This window comes from Papaver somniferum, unplaced genomic scaffold (genome assembly GCF_003573695.1).
Source record: "Papaver somniferum cultivar HN1 unplaced genomic scaffold, ASM357369v1 unplaced-scaffold_117, whole genome shotgun sequence".
NCBI lineage: Eukaryota > Viridiplantae > Streptophyta > Magnoliopsida > Ranunculales > Papaveraceae > Papaver > Papaver somniferum.
Genome location: NW_020620714.1, coordinates 9,542,370 through 9,564,999, shown reverse-complemented (window position 1 = coordinate 9,564,999; position 22,630 = coordinate 9,542,370). Strand labels below are relative to the sequence as shown.

Genomic DNA, 22,630 nt, shown 5'->3' with positions numbered 1-22,630 from the left:
CGTATTGCAAGGCTAAATCCAAGCAAACATAGTCCGTATAGTCCAAAAGGCCTCATGCAAATGATGCGCAAGAGTGTGCCATATTGGTGTTTCCTTCGTTTTGCACCATGGTGATACATTCTTAGTTAGTGCAACAACGATGACACCCTAAGCATCATGAATCTCTCTCGAGTAAGCATTGCACCGTAATGATGCTTTCATATCATATATGTTTTATTGGCTTTGAAGCTTACTGGTGCACTATATGCACCTTCAACCAACACCCCTTACCCATATATGTCTTATTGACATGTTTAGAATTAGGAAAATGGGAGATAATGGATATGTACCAAATTCACCTGCTTTTGCGACAACGAGTTTGACAATAACACCATATTGGTGCATAACCAGTTATATTCTGATGCCAAACTTGAGTATTGGTGCAATATTGCACTTGGTAAGCCTTTTGGCGTGAAGCACAATTGTGGTTTGATTCGCACTTTGCCATCCTCTACTGGCGTGAAGCACCATTATGGTGTAACTTATGTCCTGGGCCAACATGCCCAACACGTGCAACAAAAGATTGAGATGAAGTTTCTTCTCATTTAATACACATATTTGAACATATGTCATACAAAAAGGGTTTTACATGGAGCAACCTCATCATTCGCTTTTGCTTCGTCTTTTCGTTTCCTACTAGATAGAGGTGAAGACTTTTGACTTTGAATGAATTTCACTTGTTCTTTAATCTGGTTTCAAATCTATAACTTGACTTGTTGATTTCATGTCGGAACGAAATCCTTTTTTTTTTCTTTAGTCGAATAAACTACAAAAATATTAAAGAACTCAAAAACAAAGCAAAAGAAAATCAAAGCATAAGATATGAAAATAATAATAAAGCATCGAATAAATCGTGCACTTACTCCATACTCAAATAAATCAGTCGATATGAGAATTGACTCAAAACGATCATTCTAAAGCAGACAATTAATATGAAGGATCTAACTTCGAAGATTTATTTTTTGTTGGTGATATTAGTAAAAGAAATATGGAATTTGTTAAGGATCTTGATTCGAAGAATTAATAATCACCACCATTGTTGTTATTGTTATTAGCATCAAAATATTTTCTTGTAGATTTCGGCACTGAAGAATCAATAAAAGTCTCAATCATAAATCCTAAAGAAATTTGTAAAAGAACCAACAATTTCTTGAAGAAAAGCACAACATCAATTGCGTAAAATGAATCTTAAAGTTAAAAATTGAAGAGAAATATTCGACAAAGAAACTGATATAAAGATCAAGATCCAAATAATTCAATGGAAAGAATGAATCTTCAACTAAAATATGATATTTATGAAGAATATTGATAGCGAGAAATAGAACTTTGCGATGGTAGAAGACAAAATCTTCTACCAAATATGAATTGAAAGAAGAATCATAAGAAAATAAAAGGCAATTTGGTTCATCACCCCTAAACTGCCTTCTTTTCAAAGATAGAATCCTTAAAACTACCATGTCTTTTCGACTACATGTGTAGATATAAATGAAATCTTGATAAAATTTTACAATCCTAATTTAGAATCAAAAACCTAAAATCGGATTTGAAACTATTAACATGAAAACAGAGGTACATTTTCTCACGGGATCGACAAAAAGAAAACGAGCCTATCTAGTACCATGTATAATCAGAGCTAATTAGAGAAACAAGAAATTGTATTAGTAACGAGGAGACACTAAGTTTTTAATAACAACCCAATCAGTATCGTATTTGAAGCTAATATTAGGGGATATGTTCGTCTTATAAAGATCTACATACCCACAAAAAATAGGCACATCTACTATTTTGAAAATGAATGAAATTCCAACCGTTAAAATTAGGATCGATGGATGGCCAGGTTTGATATTTCAGAATGCGCTAATTTTTTGTGGGTATATAATTTGTAAGATTTACATATCCCAAAATATTAACTTCAATTAGGCTACTATTTAATTTTTTTTTAAAGAAAATGACTCCCAAAAGATCCTCCCTCATTAATAAAATCAAGTATTATACACCGTACATACCACTATGCACAAAGAGTTATTACAAACAACTATTACAAAACCGAAATCAGACATAACAAAAAACGAAAAAGTGAATATATAGTTATAGACTTTTGTAATAGAAACACATTTAGTACGGAAACACAAAAGATAAAGGCACCCTAGGCACTCATATTACATATTCTCATACCTTCTCTTATTCCTCCATCTTCCCCTACATCATGTGCACCTTCACCTTTGCCTCTACTTCCAACCCCAAATTCATAGGAAAAACAAGCAAGAAATCGACTTCAAAAAGCTCGAAATTATAACAAGAGACGACAGAAGTGAAATTGAGAGATACCATTTTCTCTTTTAATTATCATTAAATTAAGCAGTATAAATGAAACTTATTTACGGTCACGACTTGCTCCCCAAATATCATCTTTGAAAATTTTACCTATTTGCTCCATTCCGAACCAGCTCTCGCTCCCAACGAGTAACGGTGCAATAACCAGTTATCTTACTACCAAGACACCATGGTACCCAATGGCATCCTGGTTCAAGAACATCCTCGGACTTGCTGCAGAATCTTTTCCTAGTAGCCATTTTCCCTTGGTCCACTTTTACACAGCACAATAGATTACCCATTCTCTGTTGTTTCTGATATCCGAAATACAGACTCTATGTCAACCAACAGTTATGACTGAAATAAAATACAGGAATACGCAACTTAAAGTCATGAATCTACAACAAAACTTGACAGAATTCCCCATTAATTGAATAAATTATCCCGTCGTCAAGATCAATCACTCAAGAGAATCCCCAACCTCCAAGTTACCCAAATTTTTCTCACACAAAAAAGCGGAAAATATCAACTGAAAGTCATGTAGAAATTAGAAGCTTTTGAGCCATTATTCAGAAGAAGAGTAGAAAAAGGTTATACGTTGTTTCGTTGAATCATTTCTTCTGACAGGAGAAGATTATGCTAAAAAGGCCGGTAAAGCAGCGCCCTTCAAAATCTTACATACTCTAAGCAAATTAAAGGTCTCAATCATATATAATCATGTAACAAGGGGAAACAAAACAAAATGCAATCAAGAAGAAGTCAAACCATTCCAATATAATGAGCTTAACTTCTCTTTATGAATGGTGAAACAAGCATTTTACAATTATTGTACAAACTACATTAGATATGCAAAATAAATGGTCTATCAAAATAGATTTGACAATCTATCAAGAAAATTCAGAACAAGAATGAAACATATTTTCAAACAATTCAGTTGAAGAAAGGGTAGATGATAAACTTACAGTAGTTCTTCTGCTTTAAAACAAAGGAGTTCTGGAAGAAGGCAATTGAATTAGTATGAGTTTTATACGCATAAAGACTAACAGACCCAAAAACTGTGCTTACATAGAGATTGGTTGAACATGTATGTTATAAATAAAATACTGTATACAGATACTCAATCAAAGTACTCCAACTTCCAACCGAGAAGAAGTCCGTTTCCATTTAACTTTAATGAATATTAAGCAACTTCCAAACATGCTTTAGTATTTTAAGCAACTTTTACACTAGAGAAGAAGAAGTAAAGAGAGTGTTTGAGTGATTTTTGACAAGAGATTCATGTATAGGAGAAGTCCGTCGAGTTTCTATATAGAAAACAACCGAAACGCTATTTGGATTTGTGTTAAATGCTATTCAGAATCGCGTTTGACTATTGACCAAGTTAAGATTGTCGTTCTTCTGATCACTACATTTTTTAGCGTCAATTAAACACCGTTTGGATTCACGTTTTGTGATTCCACGATAAAACTTGAGCTTCAATGAATAATTCCAAATAGTGATTTGACATGGATATGGAATTCTTTCACCATAAGACTTGTTCTTAAAGTGAGTTTTATACAAAGATACAGAAACTGTGGTTATGTAGATATTGATTGAAAATGTAGTTGTAATAAAATACTCTATGAAATACTTTATCAAATCACAAAATTGGTTAAAAAGACCAAAATCAACAATTCCTGGATGAAATGGACAGTTAGATCTTGAATTGTTTAAATGGACAAAAATGTAAAAATAGGCAGGATGTAACCAGTTTCATCGTGCCCATTTTCAAATATTTTTTCTTATTTTTAATTTACACAGAATGTATCCAGTTTCATCCTACTATTTTCTAAATTTAAGCTAGGATTACTATTTTTTTTGACCATTTCACCCAAACTATTTTTTACTCGTCCGTTCGAACCGTGATTTAAAAATATTTGGACAAATGACCCATTTTCCGTTATCAAAAGTACCGAGATACTCAATGATACTTTTCTTGGTTCAATTGGCATTAACAGTATATGCTTGTTTACGTGATTATTGATGTTGATCCTTCCAACTGAGAACAAGTCCATAAATTACATCAATCTGTAATAATCTGTCTTTGATCCTATCTTTATAGTTTAACTTTAATGAATGTTTATATGGCTTTAGTATTTCTTCGGACAAATCAAACCCATTTTTTTTTGGAAATTTTTTTGAACCGGCAGTGCAGGTTCAAAATTGAACTCGTAGCTTTACAACTGTTCGATGTTTGAGATGTGACATCAGCAAACACCGGAATTAACTAGAGTTAAATACCCAAATCTTTTTAAACTGCCGTATTTTTTGAGATATACTTCATATATCTCTTCCTTTTTTTGGCGCCAAGAAATTTCTTATCTGTGTTTTCTGAAAACCTAAGTTTTATTCTATGATTCTATCCATCGGAAATAATAACCTACGCTTGCAAGGGTTAAGATCAAGAAGCCGGGAAAACTAGTGGCTGGAAATAATAATCCTTGCCTGTTTCACCTGTTAATACTAAGGTGAGGTCTTCCAAAACGGAAGACTTGTTAGAAAAAGTAGATATATCGTATGAAGGATATCTCGGAAATATACGGGAATACGGCAGTTTAAAAAGATCGCGGAATGTAACTCTGGTTAATTCCGGTGTTTGCTGATGTCACATCTCAAACATCCAACAGTTGTAAAGCTGCGGGTTCAATTTTGATCCCGCACTGTGAGTTCAAAATTTTACCTTTTTTTTTACATAACTTGAGAAAAGTTTCTGGTAAGTGTTCCGGTGTATAAAGAAAAATCAAACCCATTTTTTTGTCCCATAAATTAAAGAAAGAAATAAGTTGTCATGGGTTTTCCTTAATTCTTAAATGAAATGATCATGAAATTGTCAATTTTAATAAACAAATATTAACAAGAATTCTCAAACTTGTAAACTTGAAAAAGGTAAGGATAAAATTTCTTAAGGAGTTTCGAGAAACAAAAGCAAAGGGAACCCTTACCTGTATCCACTCAACAAATGAAGAAATTTCATTAATTGGCTGTTTTTATATAGTAGGAACAAATCAAAACTTGTTTTTTTCTCTCCTTAATGCAGAACTATGGGCAAGTATCAATTAAGAAAATGACTTTTATTATATCCCATCCTTATCATTATACAAAATAATCAATGGCATGACCAACCATTCAGAATCTCAGATGAATACACGAAAACTACTAGATAGTGCACGAATTCGTGCATTGTTTAGGAATAACCAGTGCACTAAATGAAACCAAGACACTTGTGCTCAAAATACTGTTATGGGACGAGTCTAAATAGTGTTAGTTATCAAGCTCCAAAAATCATTTCATCAACAAGAGAGAAGAAAAAAAGTTTCTAGGTCTCATTTCTCTCTCTGAGACTGGTATTGTTTTCTGACGCCATCTTTATAAGGCGAGGATTCAACAGGGAGTAATGATAACATGGGATAGACAATTGAATTAATCATAAACCAATCCATGTTACTTAAATCAGTACGATAGTACTTTCAGTCACATAATTAATCCCAAAATGCAAACATAATATATAGATTGCGCTGCGCATCTAATGGCCACGATAATCAAAGTGTTGATGAAAGGAAACATGAATATATACACACAGTGCATTTAAATACTAAAAAAGAAAAGGTATCCCTTTGGTTGCTGCAGTTTGAGGTGAATGCGACTAGAGCTGGGGAACCAAGTCATCATTTACGGCATGTGAGCAGAACATTCCTGAAGTAGTCCATCACGAATTTGGGTTACCACGTCACCAACAGCACCAGGCTCATGAGGGATTAACACTGCAGAAGATTTAGAGGATGCATCAATTTCCTTCATTGTGTCAAAGTGTCGTGTTACTTTGACAGAGGTCCCGGGAACATTAACTGAGATCCCTACTGCACTGTTTCTGAGGCCATTGCATGTTACTTTGGCAGAGGTCCCGGCGGGAACATTAACTGAGATCCCTATTGCGCTGTTTCTGAGGCCATTGCCTGTTACTTTGACAGAGGTCCCGGCGGGAACATTAACTGAGATCCGTATTGCGCTGTTTCTGAGACCATCAACAATGACTTGACCCTTCCGAGCAATTCCCGGTCCAGAGAGGTATTTAGATCCAGCCTTCCCCTCGGCTCTCTTAATCAGTAAAATATTCTTAGTCTCTGGTCTCTTAATCTGTAAAATCTTCTTAGCCTCTGCCTTGTCTGTTGCTGCCAACCTTAGCCCTGCAGCTGAAACCAAATTTGATGACGGGTTCAGAAGAAGAAATTAAATATGTGTGTTTAACCTTTAGAATCGATAGAATCTTACCAGCATTGTTCATTCCCCGGTTAACTTTCAAATCTGGTTCTATATCAACAATGAGCGTTTGCATAATCTTATGTCCATAGGTAGACATAGCCTGTGAGACAACATAATTCCAACGCGATGTTCAAAAAAAATGAAAATGTAACCTCTCATTGCAACTAACAAAGTCATCCATTAAAAATGAATTATACCTTTTCAAGTTCTTCTTCAACTGCTCTAGCAATATCATTCTTTTGCTCGAAAACATCATCCAAAATGAGCTTTGGAACACTAGCTCTGACTACTGTCACGTATTAACCAATTTTCTTTACGATACATATAAAATTTTGAACTTCAAATTAATAAGATGTTAATTTCACATATCATCAGTTAATTAGAGCTTGTAGGTTCATACCATCAAAAACATAGGCTTGAATTTGGCCCCTTGTATTGCTCAGTTTGTAGAATGCATCACTTGCCTTCTCCCCTAAAGCTCGATATTGTATGGATGCAACAACATTCACAAATACATTATCCTGCACGCAAGAATGTCAGTACAAATAATGTCTGAATAACTCTTCTTTGCATAAGTTAATGTTAAAGATTTTTGCTCATATTCATGGAAAACCAGAATACTTATAAGTGTCCAAATATGCTCCCGTACCTTTGTCTTAATCTCGCATTTCACATCCAGCTGCTGAACCTTAAGGGTGATATTAGCAACTTTCGATTGGTTCACTTGTACGTAGCAGTAGCACAATAGATTACCCATCCTCTGTTGATATCCAAATACGAAGACTCCATGTCAAGGAACAATTACGATTGAAATAAAATACAGGCTATATGGGAAGATGTGCTATTTTCTTGAATCAAGCCAGTGACACAAGAAAATCTCTAACCTCCAAGTCACCCAAATTTGTCTAGCAAAAAAGGTGAAAAATATCAACTGAAAGTCATGTAGAAATTAGAAAATTTTGAGGCATAATTCAGAAGAAGAATAGTAAAAGGTAATCTCAAGCATAATTTCGTCTACAAATTAATGGAGTGGGAGTGATTCATCCTTTTGACGAATCGTTTCTTCCGAAAAAGAAGAAGATTATGTCAAAAAGCCAAAGTACCCTCCTTCAAAATCTTGCGAACTCTAAGCATAGTAGCAAACTAACTAATAATTCTACCATAAACGATAAATCCATAATCATTTAACAAGGAGAAACAAAGCAGAATGAAGTCAAGAAGCCAAAGCTCATTCAAATACAATTCTCGATGATGAAAAACAAGAGTTTATGCTTATAATACAAACCACATTGGATATGCAAATGTTTAACAAAATAATATTGACAGATCTATCAAGAAACTTTAGAATAAGAAAATTTTCAACAATGTAAGTTAAAGAAATTAAGACTGACAGAAGGAGTTGTGGATAGGGTAGACGAGAAGAAACTTACAGTAGTTGTTCTTCTGGTTCAAAACAAAGGAGTTGTGGAAGAAGGCAACTGAATTGAAATGAGTTTAAAACAAAGACTGGTAGACCCAAAAACTGTGGTCATATAGGAGATTGATTGAACATGTATGCTGTTATAAAATACCGTATACAAACTTGATAAAGACAAGGACGAAATTTCCTATGGAGTTTCAAGAAAATGAAAGCAAAGTAAAAGGAGCTGAGTTACCATAATTGCCTGCATTATTGTTTAGGTCCACTCAACAAATGAGGAAATCTCATTAATTTCTTCTTCAATGGGATGTTTAATTTTAGTAGTATGAACAAACCAATGACTTGTTATTTCTTCTTTCTTTGATGGAAATTTCCAGCGAAGGTGAAAACCATGTGTGAGTAATTATTGAAGAAAATGACATGTACTGAGAATAAACTTCTTTTGGAAACACTGCGAGATGGGCTAGTAATGGAGTAGGTAGCTGAGTTCACTCATACATCATGTTGCATTTAAGCGCGATAGCTGATGCATACCTAACTGAGGATAAAGATTCTAGGCAATTTGTAATTGTAATTTTTTTTTAATCCAAGCCTATTGTATAGTGAAGAAAGTCGGCTAAGTCGACCAAGCCGATTGTACCGTGTTCTTCATTCTCAATGGACTACATTTCAATGGAATAACCATTCAGATGATATAGTGGCAACAAAATCTCTAATCATGATGAGACCGACGATTTTCAAGTGCGGGAGTTCCAGAACGAACAGAAGAAAATTTAATGGCCCGGAAATGAAAAATTTATCGCTCTAAATTGTTGGGCGAATTAGCGATCCGGGACGGTATGCACAATATGGAACCTACACAAGCAATAATACGCAATATGATGAAAATAATAACAATCACATAACACTAAAGGTTAACGTGGAAAAACCTCTTCAATGCAAAGAGTAAACAATCACGGAAAACTTCCACTATGACAAATAATGGGTTACAACGATATCTCCCAAATTGGGGTTCCACACAACTTCAAGGTGCATATAGCACTTAGATAACAATGCCCTCTTTCTCTACTCACTCATCGCTAACACCACTAACGATGGATAACTAAATCTTTACCAAATACTTAGATAGATTCAACCAATAACAAAACAAGGAAGATGAGAAACTTACTACTACTAGGATTTGAACAAACCCTAAAAAATATTTGAAGAAATGTAGGATGAGGTGAATAAATCTTCACCAACCAAACCGGTTCTTCGCTAGAACACCCTTCTTCTTCAAGCTCACGAAACCAAAAATCCCTAATGGCGACTGCACTTATTTTCTCTTTTCTTCCTGTTTTTCTTCGCGACAAATAAACCTCCTCTATGTTTTGCTTGCGGCTCACGGCTGCAACACTCACATCTCGTTTTGCTAGCGAGTTCCTTCATCTCATGGACAAGTGTTATATACCAACTTCATTTCATTTTCTCAACCCTACTTCCTTTATTTAGCTCCCCTTATTTGGTAGGGAACACATGAATGTTGGGCCATAAGGGCGTGGAAACCTAACAATCTCCCCCTCACGACTTATAGAAAAATACCTTCCACCACCATATATGTCTTTCTGCAAAAATGTACATGCTTGTACTTCGATAATAGCTTTGTCATCATATCAGAATCGTCGTCATCTGAATGGATCTTCTTAACTAGCTCCCCTTGATGGTTTCACTCTCAATCATCACCAAGCACTCTCATGGTGGCTCACTTACTTCCCCAAAGGAGGTTACACTCTTTTCCCTTGTTCAACCAAGAGAAGCTTATCTTCTTTATTATAAATTGTTTTCAGCCACGCCTACTAAGACTCTTACCAATTTCCTTTACAAGCCTTCTGTCAAATAAAACTGTGATTGTTCACTGGTAGCCTCTGTCACGCTTCTGTCTAAAAATTGTTGTGATATAGTAACGCTTCTGTCCATCTGTAATAGTTTCCAGCAACTGTGATTGTTCTTCTATAACACTTTTTCCTTCTCTTTGTAATATTAAAAAACAGTTGACTTGCAGTTCATATCTCTCAATTGGTTGAGGATTCTTTTTAGCGTTACCCTTGCTTCAAAATTTGAATCCATGACTTACCCGTCATTCCATATTGCACACAGTTATCTCGACCAGCATAGCTCTGATACAATTTGTTATGGGAATTACCGATCCGGACGCTATGCACAATATGGAACCTACACAAGCAACAATACGCAATACGACGAAAATAATAGCAATCACAAACACCAAAGGTTAACGTGGAAAAACCTCTTCAATGCGAAGATTAAACAACCACGGGCAAACTTCCACAATGAAAAATTATGGGTAACAACGATATCTCCCAATTGGGGTTCCACACAACTTCAAGGTGCATATAGTACTTGGATAATGCCCTCTTTCTCTACTCACTCATTGCTAGCACCACTAACGATAGATAACTAAATCTTTACCAAATACTTAGGTATATTCAACCAATAAAAAAAAAGGAAGATGAGAAACTTACTACTACTAGGATTTGAACAAACCTTAAAAACCCGTTGAATAGATGTAGGATGCGGTGGATAAATCTTCACCAACCAAACCGGTTCTTCGCTAAAACAGCCTTCTTCTTCAAGCTCACAAAATCTTCACCAAAAATCCCTAATGGCGGTTGCACTTCTTTTATCTTTTCTTCTTGTTTTTCTTCGCGACAACAAAACCTCCTCCATGTTTTGCTCGCGGCTCACGGCTGCAAAACTCACACTCGTTTTGCTCGAGAGTTCCTTCTTCTCACAGACAAGAGTTATATACCAAATCTATTTCATTTTCTCAACCCTACTTCCTTTATTTAGATCCCCCTTTATTTGGTAAAGGACATGTGAATATTGGGCCATAAGGGTGTGGAAACCCAACATAAATTTGTAAAGAAAAGATACCTTTGCTTCAAGTCATTAGTACTCCAATATAATAAGTTCTACAAGAAGATTGTGGCGGATTATAACCCTTACTCAGCCGAAGATTACATAATAAAAGAAGTTTAACTGGCATAATAAGTTAGTCCAATGATATATATTGATTTGAACATGTAATGAGGTTGTAACAAAATACTGTATACAAATACTCAATCAAAATACTCATTTTTATTATTCAATTCGCATTAAAGTTTCCTAGTTACTTAGTTATGGATTGACGGTTGTTAAGATATGTCTTTATATCTGACGGTAGATTTGTGATTATCCATTGTTACCAGACTCCATTATATCGAGGATCGAACGATTATAAGTGGCATCTAGTTTATCTGTTACATTGAAGATTTAGGAGACAAGAAGATTTCTTATTGGTTTCTGATCTTAGTGATTTACTTCGTGCACATACTTGATCGGTTGGGATCTGAATTAGCTTCGTTTATCTTTTGATATACATCTTATTGCTAGTCGTATAGTCGGCAATCTATCATTTGGTGGTCTGCTTTAGGATTCGAAAGTGTTAGTTTGTAAACCTAGATCTGGTTATCTTGATAATCTAGATCTTGATTGATTTAACCAAACAAAAGAGTTTGATATATTAAATGGAAAGACCGTTGTTTGACTCAACTAAATCTCTGATTTACCTGTTGAGATTGATAGAGCAGTTATCGAAACAAATTGTTCCTTTACTGTTTCAGAATACATTAAAAGGATGTAGAGTGTGATATTGGTGAAGAAACTTAAGATAGTGGAATATATTTTAGGAATCAAATGTGTGAGAAATATTGGTTGAAGGCGCAGGGATACTGAGGAAACTAGGTAATTAGAGATAGTACGAAGTTGGTAGCAGTCTTTGTATATCGGCTTAATTATGAGAGTATTCAAAACTGGACTAGAAACTGCATTTGCGGTTTTCTCGTTAACAAAATATCGTTTAGCTACTTTAGTCTCTGTATTCTAATTATTTCTTTTTAGTTATAATAAAGTTATTACTCGTGTACGTTAATCCAAACACTCGGGGTTTGATCCCTACAGTTAGTTTCAATTTTTGACTTATATTATATATCAAGTGTACACCTTGTGGTTGCTATATTCTTGACATTCTTTGTCCATATTAGATCACACAAGGTATCTTTCATGTAGGTTGATATCCAAAATATTATGGCGTACTTGGTACCATCGTCATTTCAATCACATTTTTCGATCTAAAAATAAAATGAGATCATGAGTTTAGTCAACAAAATATCGATCAACAATGAATTACCTTTGACTCATACTAATCAAACGCTAATGAGATAAAAAGAGAAAACATAATTGTGGAAGCAACAGAACGATGATGCTAAATATAATGGAGAAAACAATGAGAACTAATAGACTTATTTGATAATGAGTACTATAAAAAGAAATCCCCTGTTTCCCGATACCATACTAAATTATGGTAAGAGATAAAATGAGACGGCAAATGAAAAGCGTGGTTCGGTTATTGGAAACCTAAATCCGCAGACAAACCCCGTAGGGTGAAACTATATTGATCTCCATATTGGGATGATTATATATTGCATTAAAACTCTTATTTATAGAGTTAACTAAACTAAACTGTTAGAGCATCGCTCGATTGAACCTACTAGTGTTGGTATGTCAAGTTAGTTGTCAATTTTAGTTTCCAAAATGCATTTTTGATTTAGTATACTAAAGATAGTTTCAGACTAGATTAAGTCTAAGAAGTAGAATCGAAGCTATCCTTGATGGATGAAGTTTGAAGACTACAAGAAGACATCAACAAGGACTTCGTCAACAAAGCCCAATTACGTGACTACAAGCCATTTTTGGTCATGTTTTTGATGTTTCCTTATCTAGGAAAGATAGCTATTAATCCAAACATATTTGATTACTATATTAAAGTGTTTGTGATTCCTTCCTAAGTTAAAATATGATTTATTCACATAAATACAATATTTTCTAATTAATAAAAACTACATCAAGATTGGCGTACAACTTTGGTTGGTAGCCTAGCAACAATCTGGGAACCAACCCTTTTATGAATAGAAATCCCTAATTTATGAAAAATAAAACTACCAAAACCACTACTAGCATCGTTGCTAATTAGACAATTCTTCAAACGCTTGAAAAAACACAAAGTATCTTAACCGAGTTCCCCTAAGGTAGAGAAGGCTAGAACACCCATACCATAACCATGTGAAACACACTTGTCCAAGTACTTAGTGCGTTTACGCGAAACAACACTAGAAATAGCTTTACCTGGGACAAAGGAGCGAATACCCTCACCAGTAAAGGGTGAGACACCTGTGACATCCATACAAACATCTTTACCATTTTCCAAATTAAGAACAAGGATATCAGCAGGCAGTAAGTCTTTGTCATTATCCGAAAAAAACCCAAGAGAAACTTCCTTACGCGCAGGCATATTAGCTTTGTAACAAATGTCAGTGATTACATCATGTACATGGTCATTTCGGAACTTACTTCCCACATCCTTAGCATAATGATGCTCATGGTCCCCAATGATATCCATAGATTTGTTACAACTTGAGCATAGACCATTCTCAACAAACAACGGGATACCAAAGCGATAGCAAAAAAACATCCCTGAACTGTCTTGGTCCAAAGCATTGGTTAAGCCCACTAATTAATTATTTATTTAATTATTTTGGCAAGACTTGTAACTTGGGAAAGACTCCCAAAATTAGGAGAGTCTTGAAAAACGAAAGTAGCTTAGCGTAGCTTTCAAGTTACCTTTCACTATAAATAAAGGGTTCATGAGTGCTACACGTTATCATCCCTTTTGAAAAATTTGTGTAAGCTTCATAAGGTTGTTTTCCATGTCTTATGTTCTTCGTGAACAAGATTGAGATAAAATTCTTTGTATTGGGGATCACAAAGCCGAGTTGGATTTAATCTTTATGATTGATTATACAACTTGTAATCTAGGTTTTTCACCTCTTTTCTATTTTAAGGTTTTCTCTTCTGATATAAAACCATTCAAGAGTTGTTGATCATAAACCCTAGGTTTTGATAGATTTCAGTTTCCGATCGTATACCAACACTTGTTAGTCGAAATCGGAAGCTAGAAAGAAAACTTCGATTAAGGTATCTCGTAAAAATCCTTAAGAAGTTTTAAACAAGATATATCTAGATTTATTCTAGTTGTTCTTGTTGTATAATTATTAGGGTTTTCTTACTTGGAGATTGATCTTTGGAATCGCCCAAGTTCACTTACGAAAATCAGGTTCACGGACTCCTTGTGTGTACGCATACTGATTGTAAGTTAAAACCCTAATCTACAAGTTTGTTTTGGTATCTCTACTTTATCTGGTAGTTTTCCGAAACAAATACAAGATTTCCAAAACCTTGATTTATATCTAAAGGGAAATCAATCGGTGTTTTATGAAAACAAAAGATCAAAAAATATCAACCGTGTTGTTGTATCTTTTGAAGAAAACTTTGTTCTTCCAAAATATTTTCGGGAATAACTTCTAAAGAGAATTTGTGTTATGTTATAAGTTATATGAGAAGAATTTCTTAAGAGAACCGGTATCTTGCTGGATTTCTACAAATTCTTGAATACAGCTGAAGCAGGTATTACATCTAGTCCGAATACGTAGTAGGAAATTGGTGTAACAACTTATAATCATTATGTTTTTATTCTGGACTAGGTCCCGGGGTTATTCTGCATTTGCGGTTTCCTCGTTAACAAAATTCTGGTGTCTGTGTTATTTCTTTTTTGCATTATATTTTGTTATATAATTGAAATATCACAGGTTGTGCGTTGAATCGATCAGTTGGGAAATCCAACCTTTGGTTGTTGATTGAAATTGATTGATCCTTGAACATTGATCTTTGGTGTCGTTCAAGTTATTTCTCTTATATTAAATCGGGCTCGCAAATTATTATTTGTTTGATTGTGGATTGAATTCAGATATTGAGATATAACTCTTTGATATAATTTTTATTAAGGTTGAGCCTGACTGTCTAGTTGGTTCTCTTGAAAGTATATTGGAGTTAGTCCATAAAGATTGCTAAGAGAAATATTGGGTGAGGTTGTTTGCCCCCGATTTTTCACAAACCCTAAGAAATAATGCAATATCGATCATATGACTAGGTAATAATAATACAGATCAGGAAAACTAGTAACATAATTAGTTAGATTTGTATTGAGTTGGTCTTAGTTTTTCGTGTCATAATAGTATAGTATGGTGACCACTTGATCTCCTTTTCTACTATGGTTACTTTGGAGTCTCGTATATCTTACATTATTCAAATAATTTCTTCGTACCAAAAGTTTTATAACTCATGCATGATGACATTCTCATATTTTCAATAGATGAACCGAAAGTAAACCAGAAATGAACAAGAATTAGCTGATGTTTGGATGATTGTTTACATTATTCTTATAAAATAGCATGCTAGATCCAAATAATATGTTGTATCTTATAGTTGACTGATTAACATCGTGATCAAATGAAATATGGCTTACCTCTTGTCTTGATTTATCTCTTTAATATAGTCAACTAGCAAACATTGGGTTGAAGTGTAAAAGATACTAATAATATAATCTTCTCTATTAGAAATTTGTTTTACTCCTTTAGTTTTGAGTGCTGATGGTGAAGATATGGATGATACATGAGTTCGAGAAGGGAATTTTATCTTCATCTTCAAAGTATTTTTGATTGCATCACTATCATCGACAAGTATTTCTATTTTCAATGGATTTTGGGATTTCTCTATGGCTAAGAAAAGTGTCATAGGTTCAGAAAGAAAATAAAATTGATTCCACATTTTTTTTTGAAACTAGCAGCAAAAAGAGAGAGCGCTGAAAGTATGACTAGTTTACCACTTAGAAAATACATCCGCGTTTAACTGCAGATACGCGAGACCCAAAACATCTAGCTGACTTAAAACAGATCAGCAGCCGTTAAGATTATCCTTATTCAAAGTTAATCATTGGATTTACTTTTGTGAAGAGATGTAAATAGGTCCAGTAAATAGTTAAACAGATTAATGTAGTCAAAAATCAAGAATGAATGTGTATTTTTTTTTTAAATTAATGCAACTACTACAATTTCTTCGGCCACGAAACTTATATAAAGTCGCGGTTGAAATATCCTAGTAACGAATTCACATGCAAAAACTTGGCCACTGAATTTATTTATTTTTATGTGGTTTCCAAGATAGATTCATGAGACAAACTTTAAGTGACAATGCAAATATAGTTTGAGGAGATGATTTTTGACCATATCGTTAATTCAGAGCCTTACATACTAAGGAAAATTTTGACACCCAAATTATTTCTATGAACTTTAAAACCGTTTTATACATATTTTTATTCATAATAAATTACAAAGTTTTCCCTTGTTAAAGAATTTACTTGATGATTATCAAAAATAACCTATAAATTATCAAATTATGATTATAAAATGTGTGTTAATCCACCTTTTTAGATCATAGTCTAGAATTACTTACAGGGGAGTTTTAATGTTTTTAGTGTAACATCTTTTAAAAATCCACCTATTTTCCATTTTTTTTATTGATTTATCATGCTTCGTTGACTTTTTTGTAGGTAAGTGGAACATCTATATGATTTGTAATCTTTAAATGTCTAATATAAGAAGTAATGGTATTTATATATTCTTATGTAAAATAAAACTTAAAGGGAAAATCCTTGTTCACACTATAAAATCTATTATGCAGAACGAAAATATGTCTAATATAATAAAAAGAGAAAAACACGATACATATCTTAGATAAACGAATTTGAACCTTGATGTTTTTACATCGTATATTTCGCTATTCGAAAGTAGATACCATACAGAAAAAAGAATTTGTGATCTTGCGTGAACAACCTAGTTTGATCCACAACTTTTTTGTCTCTAAACAAGGTCAATAAATACACATACATAATCTATATAGTATTTTTGCGTACTAAGAATTATAGAATAACCTTGTAGTTTAAAATTTTGGGATAATTTCTTATTCTGATCGTATTTTAGGTGTGAATACTCATTTGAGAAATCTAGCCAATATAGGAAAACACCTATAAGCTATAATCTCAATAAAATTATTACAAAAAGTTATCAACTTGATTTATAAATGTTGTATTAACCCCGTTATTCATGAAATTTTCATCCTGAAAAGTAAAAAACTCAAACCCAGAGTTAAAAACAAGTCATCAATATTTAGTTGATTGTGTTTGATGTTGTTATACACAATGAAGTTGTGTATTGATGGTATCTTGTAATTTGTAATCAAATTATCAACATTAAGTTCCAAGGGATTCTTCCCATTTTCATACCTTTCTTTGATCCAATCTCCAAATTTTCTTCTATTTGTCGTGTAAGTAACACTGATGATCATATTAACTCTTTTCTTAAATTTTTGAGTTTTAGATATTTTTGGTTTGAATCATGGTAAAGAAGAAGATGAGATTTAGTCAAATTATGTTGATAAGTAAATGTTATTTACAAATAATTCGAATCGAGGTTTACAAAATTCAATAAATATTATAACGAGAATGTTGTACTTTTTGTTTTTGTTTTTCGTTATGCAACTTTTATAAAAATATATATTAGAACATGATTGATTAATCATATCGATTTAACTTGATCATATTAATTTACTAATATGATTTGACATAATGGAATAGTGTTGAAAAAATCCAAAACAATATTCTTCTGCTTGGGAGTAGATGTACACTTGCCATTGTCAGGTGGTTGTTATGGGGAAAAATTGCTTGTATGTAGTTATCAGTACGGATGAAACGGATCGTATAGGAAGGCGGCTAGGAGATGGTGCATATGAAGGAGGCTACGGAGATTGTAAGTTATTTTTTCTTTTTATTTCTCTTTAAATTTTTTCTTTTTCTTTCTACCTTTACTTTTTATTTTAATTTATATAGAATCGACTGCTTTCTTTTCTTTTAAGAATATGCATTTGTAATGGATAAAACTATAAAGACACAACTTTCGGCTTTCTGAGTGGAAACAAGTTTATCTTTATGAAAATCCCAATATAACACATGAATAAACCTATTTTTGACAACATAATAAGTGTACAAGTTCATTCATCATTATGCAAGTTAATTAACCAGATGTTATGCCGTGTCTTAAAAAGAACTTATGTTAACAAACAGAAAATTAGACTTGGATGTATAACTCATGTTAACATGGGTAATATGTTCAATAGATTTTTGTTTTCTAGAGTGATGATATATATATTAAAAAAAGTTGTAGCCAAATTAAGTAGGGAGTTAATTTTTATAGAAATGAAAAGATTTATTAGAATAGAAGAATATACATGATTTACAAGAAGTAGATACACAAGAAAGTAAAAGATAAAAAGATAAAAAAAAATTAGATGAGTATAGAATCCCAGTCCAACACTGTGCTTGAGAAGTGATATGGAGCCTTACAACTAGAAGCCATTTCCTAATTCAAAATAATACTCTTGCCTTCAATCCAAGATCTGAGTCAGTTTTATATTGGTACGTGGCCTAAAATTAAAATCCTACAATTCTTCTCATTCCATAGAACTCAAGTAACGAAAAAAGGAATAAAACCCCATGCTACCTTTCTAACTTCAGTAAAGCAAAAATAATTCTGAGATTCATCCATACGGAAGATTCATGACCAACCATCCTTAGGAGTAAGATAAGAACATATTTTGTTAGCAGTCTTGCGGTCAAGTAATAAGGGTATTCACTGATTCCTCTTCCATGCTACACATTATACAAATGTTATCCAAAATCACATCATTTATTATCATCATGTCCATAATATTAAGCTTATGGTGAACAATTGTCCACATGAAAAAGTTAGCCTACGATGGATCTTTCGCATTCCACACAAATAAGAATGGTAATTGAGAACTTGAATTTTCTAAGATTACACGAGCATTAAAAAGTGTACAATAGAACACACCAGAATTTGAGAAAGGCCACCTTTTGTATCCATTCCAGACTAGAGCATAGGAGGTATATTACTAATAGTATTTAGCTAGTAAAACTGCAAACCTATTTAATTTTTTCTTATTTTAAACTTCTTGTAAAATCAAATTTTCAACTATTAGTGCTTCCTAAGTTTTTTCCATTTTTGTTGCGCAATCATATGTAGTAGGATACAAAGAAGTTTTAATGGTTGTTCGCCAACCCAAATATCATACCAGAAGAGAGTTAATTCCCTTGAATGGATGGTTAATGTTGGCTATGACATGACAAGGTTTACCTTATCTGCAGTATCTTTCCAACATGATATTATGTGGGTTCTTGAAATAATCATAGGTGTCCAATATAATCAAACATCAAACTGAACTCAACAAAAATTCCCCAAAATTCCTAGAAAAAATTTGTTTTCTTCTGCACTTCTTCCAAACTCAACAAGTTGAAGCCGAAATCGTATATTTAGCACGAGAGCCATCACCCGATTCTTCTAAAGTCTACATTTAAAGATATTTTCTAACAAACCCCTTTATTTTTATACGTTTTAAATTTATAAACCAAGTGATTAATCTTCAAAATAGGGTTTCAAAATGAATTTCAACCTATATTTAGCTAGGAGATTTTTAAAAAACCTAGTCTAGGTAACCGAACATCACCTTTTGAAGAACACACAAAGAAATATTCGGTTATGAATTTATTTTGTCTGCCAACCGGACGTTGTATATGTTAAGTATTATTTGTTGTTCTGTTAAATTGTTTGATCATACCTACTGAATAAAATCTAAGTTATGAACAATATTTCATGGTTCGACGACCTATAAATTTTGTTCTCCTAACCGAAATATAAATTGTGAACAACATTTTAGCGTTCAAAGACCTATAAAAAAAATTCTCCTAACCGAACGTATAAGTTGTAGCACAATTTATGTTATTCGGCTAACTATAAACTTTGTTTTCCTAGCCGAACGTTTCTCTGTATCTCATGTTTCACATGTTTATTTAGGCTCCGACAGTATATGAAGGAAAATTAAAAGGTTACTTCGTCTTCTTCCAAACCTCCTTGCAAAATAACTAGAGAGGTAAGTGCGGAAGAAACCCTTGATAAGATGGTGAAGGATCCGTAGTTTGTATACTGGTTCAACAGTGATGAAAATCCTTTAAACAGTGATCATAATCCCCTCAACTATATTGAATCAAAGGAAAAAGAAGAAGACCATGATACGAGAATGGCTTTTAGAGAATCAAACTTTTCAGGTATAGATCCTTATTACAATGAAAATGGGGGATACATGGGTCCACCTAAGGACTTATAAAAAAAAGTTAATAAGAACAAAAAGGGAGGAGTTGATGAGAAGAAGAAGGAAGAAGTTGATGATGTTGTAAACGAAGAAAGAAATATAAGAATTTTGATGATGTATAAACCGAAGATGATGACATCAATGAGATGTAAACTCTTTTTAAAGTCTCTATGATTGATTTCTTTCGTCTTTGTTGGGTACATGTCACAAGTTATTTTAGACAGTACTATATAGTAAATAATAAACATATTACTTTTCATTTAATATATGATGTGATGTCTTTTGTTGTTAAACCTATGTGTTTAGAAAATATTATATTAAATGTTTTTAAGCTTACTTCATTACCAACTTGCATTTTATTTACTTTATTGTCGGTGTTATTATCGGTGGAAGGTCTTCTTATTTTGTGAACTGCAAAAGGAGACGCGTATCAGCCATATGCTTCAAAATACAAATTATAAAGTTTTTTTTTTATGTTGGGTCGATGATTATGTTGCTCAACATGAAAATGAAATCAATAAACTCAACCTCTTATCACATAGTTGGGTACTTCAGATAGTTTATTAATTTCAAAGTTCGACAAGGTGGAGAGGTTTGCCGACCACGCCAAACATAGACTTAAAAAAGTGTTCGGATAGGACAAATAGATAAACTTAATACTCCACTTTTCTCGTTGATTTTAAATTGTTTGGGTACAAAAATGGTGGACTAGACTAAATCGAATATTACTCTGTATACCTCAGAATATAAATTCGATTACATGTTCTTCAGAAACAATAGCCAATCTCCATTAAAACCATCATTTTAAGATTGAGATTAAGTTTGGAGAAGAATACGTTCACCATCTAAAAAATAACCAAATCGTTGTAAAGACTAACAAATACATATTTTACAGCAGGAATTGAAGGTTCTGATTCAAAAGAATTGTCACTCGAATCTCATTTTGAATTCAACCATCTCAAAAAAAGAAGAAAAAGATTTCCCAGTTTTTCCAAAACATTTTTTTCTCCTTCTTTTTCTCTCTCATTAACTTTGTCTAACACTAGTCATTAATCATTAATTAACTTAATCATTATGCACTAACTGATTTAGAAAAGATACTTTGGCTATTATAAAAAATTATATAGATAACGGGAGTCTCATATTACTTCTAAATGGCCCGGTGAAACTGTAAAACCAATGCATGAATTTTGGGCCATGTTTTCTTTTAAGCCCATGAACTTATCCCAATTCTGTTATGGAAGAGTCTAAATAGTGTTAGTTTAGAACCCTGTTTTAGGGCATACAAAAAAATTTCAAGACATACAAAATAGTTTTCTCATCCTAGGTAACCTTATAAGGAGTGTCTATTGGGTAGTTCAATTACCTGTATACCCTAGAACCTAAAATCAAAAAACAAAAAAACAAAAAATGTTTCTATCCTAAACGCCTCTTCTTCTTCCTCCAGCCGAACCACCTTCCTTCTCTCTCATAATTTTTTTCCATCACCGTAATTAATTGTCGATTCGTGAAAATTTGATCATCGATTAAATTGAACTATATAATGGATCGTATAAAGAAAAAAGCAAACGTCAGGTGTTCTAAATCGTCTTCTAATCCATGAATTGAAGAAGAAGAAGAAGAAGAAGAACCAGTTGAAGATGAAGGTGTAAAAACTATAACTGAACCAGGAATTGAATCGAAAATTCAACCATTTGAAGCTCCAACTCCTGAAATGAGGATAAGAAGGTATTCCCAACAAACTAAATCTCTTATTTGTTACTCCCTCCGTCCTATTTTAGATGAAGGGGAAGGTGTTTTCACGTAGATTAAGAAAATGGAAAGAGATTAATTTTTTTTCATATATATCCCTTAATAATAATTGTTAAAACATTTAAATCTCCTAGTTTTTTCTTTTTTGTTTCTAGTGGTTGATTCCAATGCAGGGTCTAATTAGGAAGAAAGTGTGAAAATTATGGAAACCTTCATCTATTTTGGTACTAGAAAAAACCCCTTCCCCTTCATCTAAAATAGGACGGAGGGAGTATTTTTCATGGATTGAATGGGTTAAATTGCTAAAAATTTAGGGTTTTTGACGGTTACAGTAGCGGGTTCGGCTGATAATTGAGTTAACTTTTGAGCCAAACTGTTCTTGAAATTTCACCCTAAAAGTGTCTATGAATAGTTCGTCTAAACAATAAATATCAGTTTTTAGCCGAACCCCAAAATGTGTATTAAATACGTCCCAGAACAGTGTCAGGTTCGACTAATACCTTGCAAACCTTCCCGGTCGAACCTGAGAAGTGAAATTTACCCCAGCTGGTTGTTAGGTTCGGCTGACTCGATTAGATCACTTTCAAGTCGAACCTC

The 22,630-nt window shown here is 33.3% G+C and overlaps 1 protein-coding gene across 4 annotated transcripts; it reads right to left on the bottom strand.

The window, feature by feature from the left end:
• Positions 1-5,806: 5,806 nt before the first annotated feature.
• On the bottom strand, positions 5,807-8,239 carry LOC113330213 (hypersensitive-induced response protein 1-like). Of its 4 annotated transcripts, XM_026577065.1 has the most exons (7): positions 8,082-8,219; positions 7,536-7,556; positions 7,301-7,411; positions 7,052-7,172; positions 6,849-6,940; positions 6,661-6,751; positions 5,807-6,581 (listed from the first exon to the last, which is right to left on the bottom strand). In XM_026577065.1, exons 3-7 carry the CDS (start codon positions 7,406-7,408, stop codon positions 6,061-6,063), a joined length of 933 nt encoding a protein of 310 aa, XP_026432850.1. In that variant the 5' UTR covers positions 7,409-7,411; positions 7,536-7,556; positions 8,082-8,219; the 3' UTR covers positions 5,807-6,060. The 4 variants fall into 4 exon arrangements, with proteins under 4 accessions (XP_026432850.1, XP_026432849.1, XP_026432852.1 ...); XM_026577064.1 differs by lacking the exon at positions 7,536-7,556 and having other exon boundaries at positions 8,082-8,239; XM_026577067.1 differs by lacking the exon at positions 7,536-7,556 and having other exon boundaries at positions 5,807-6,575; positions 8,082-8,239.
• Positions 8,240-22,630: the final 14,391 nt, after the last annotated feature.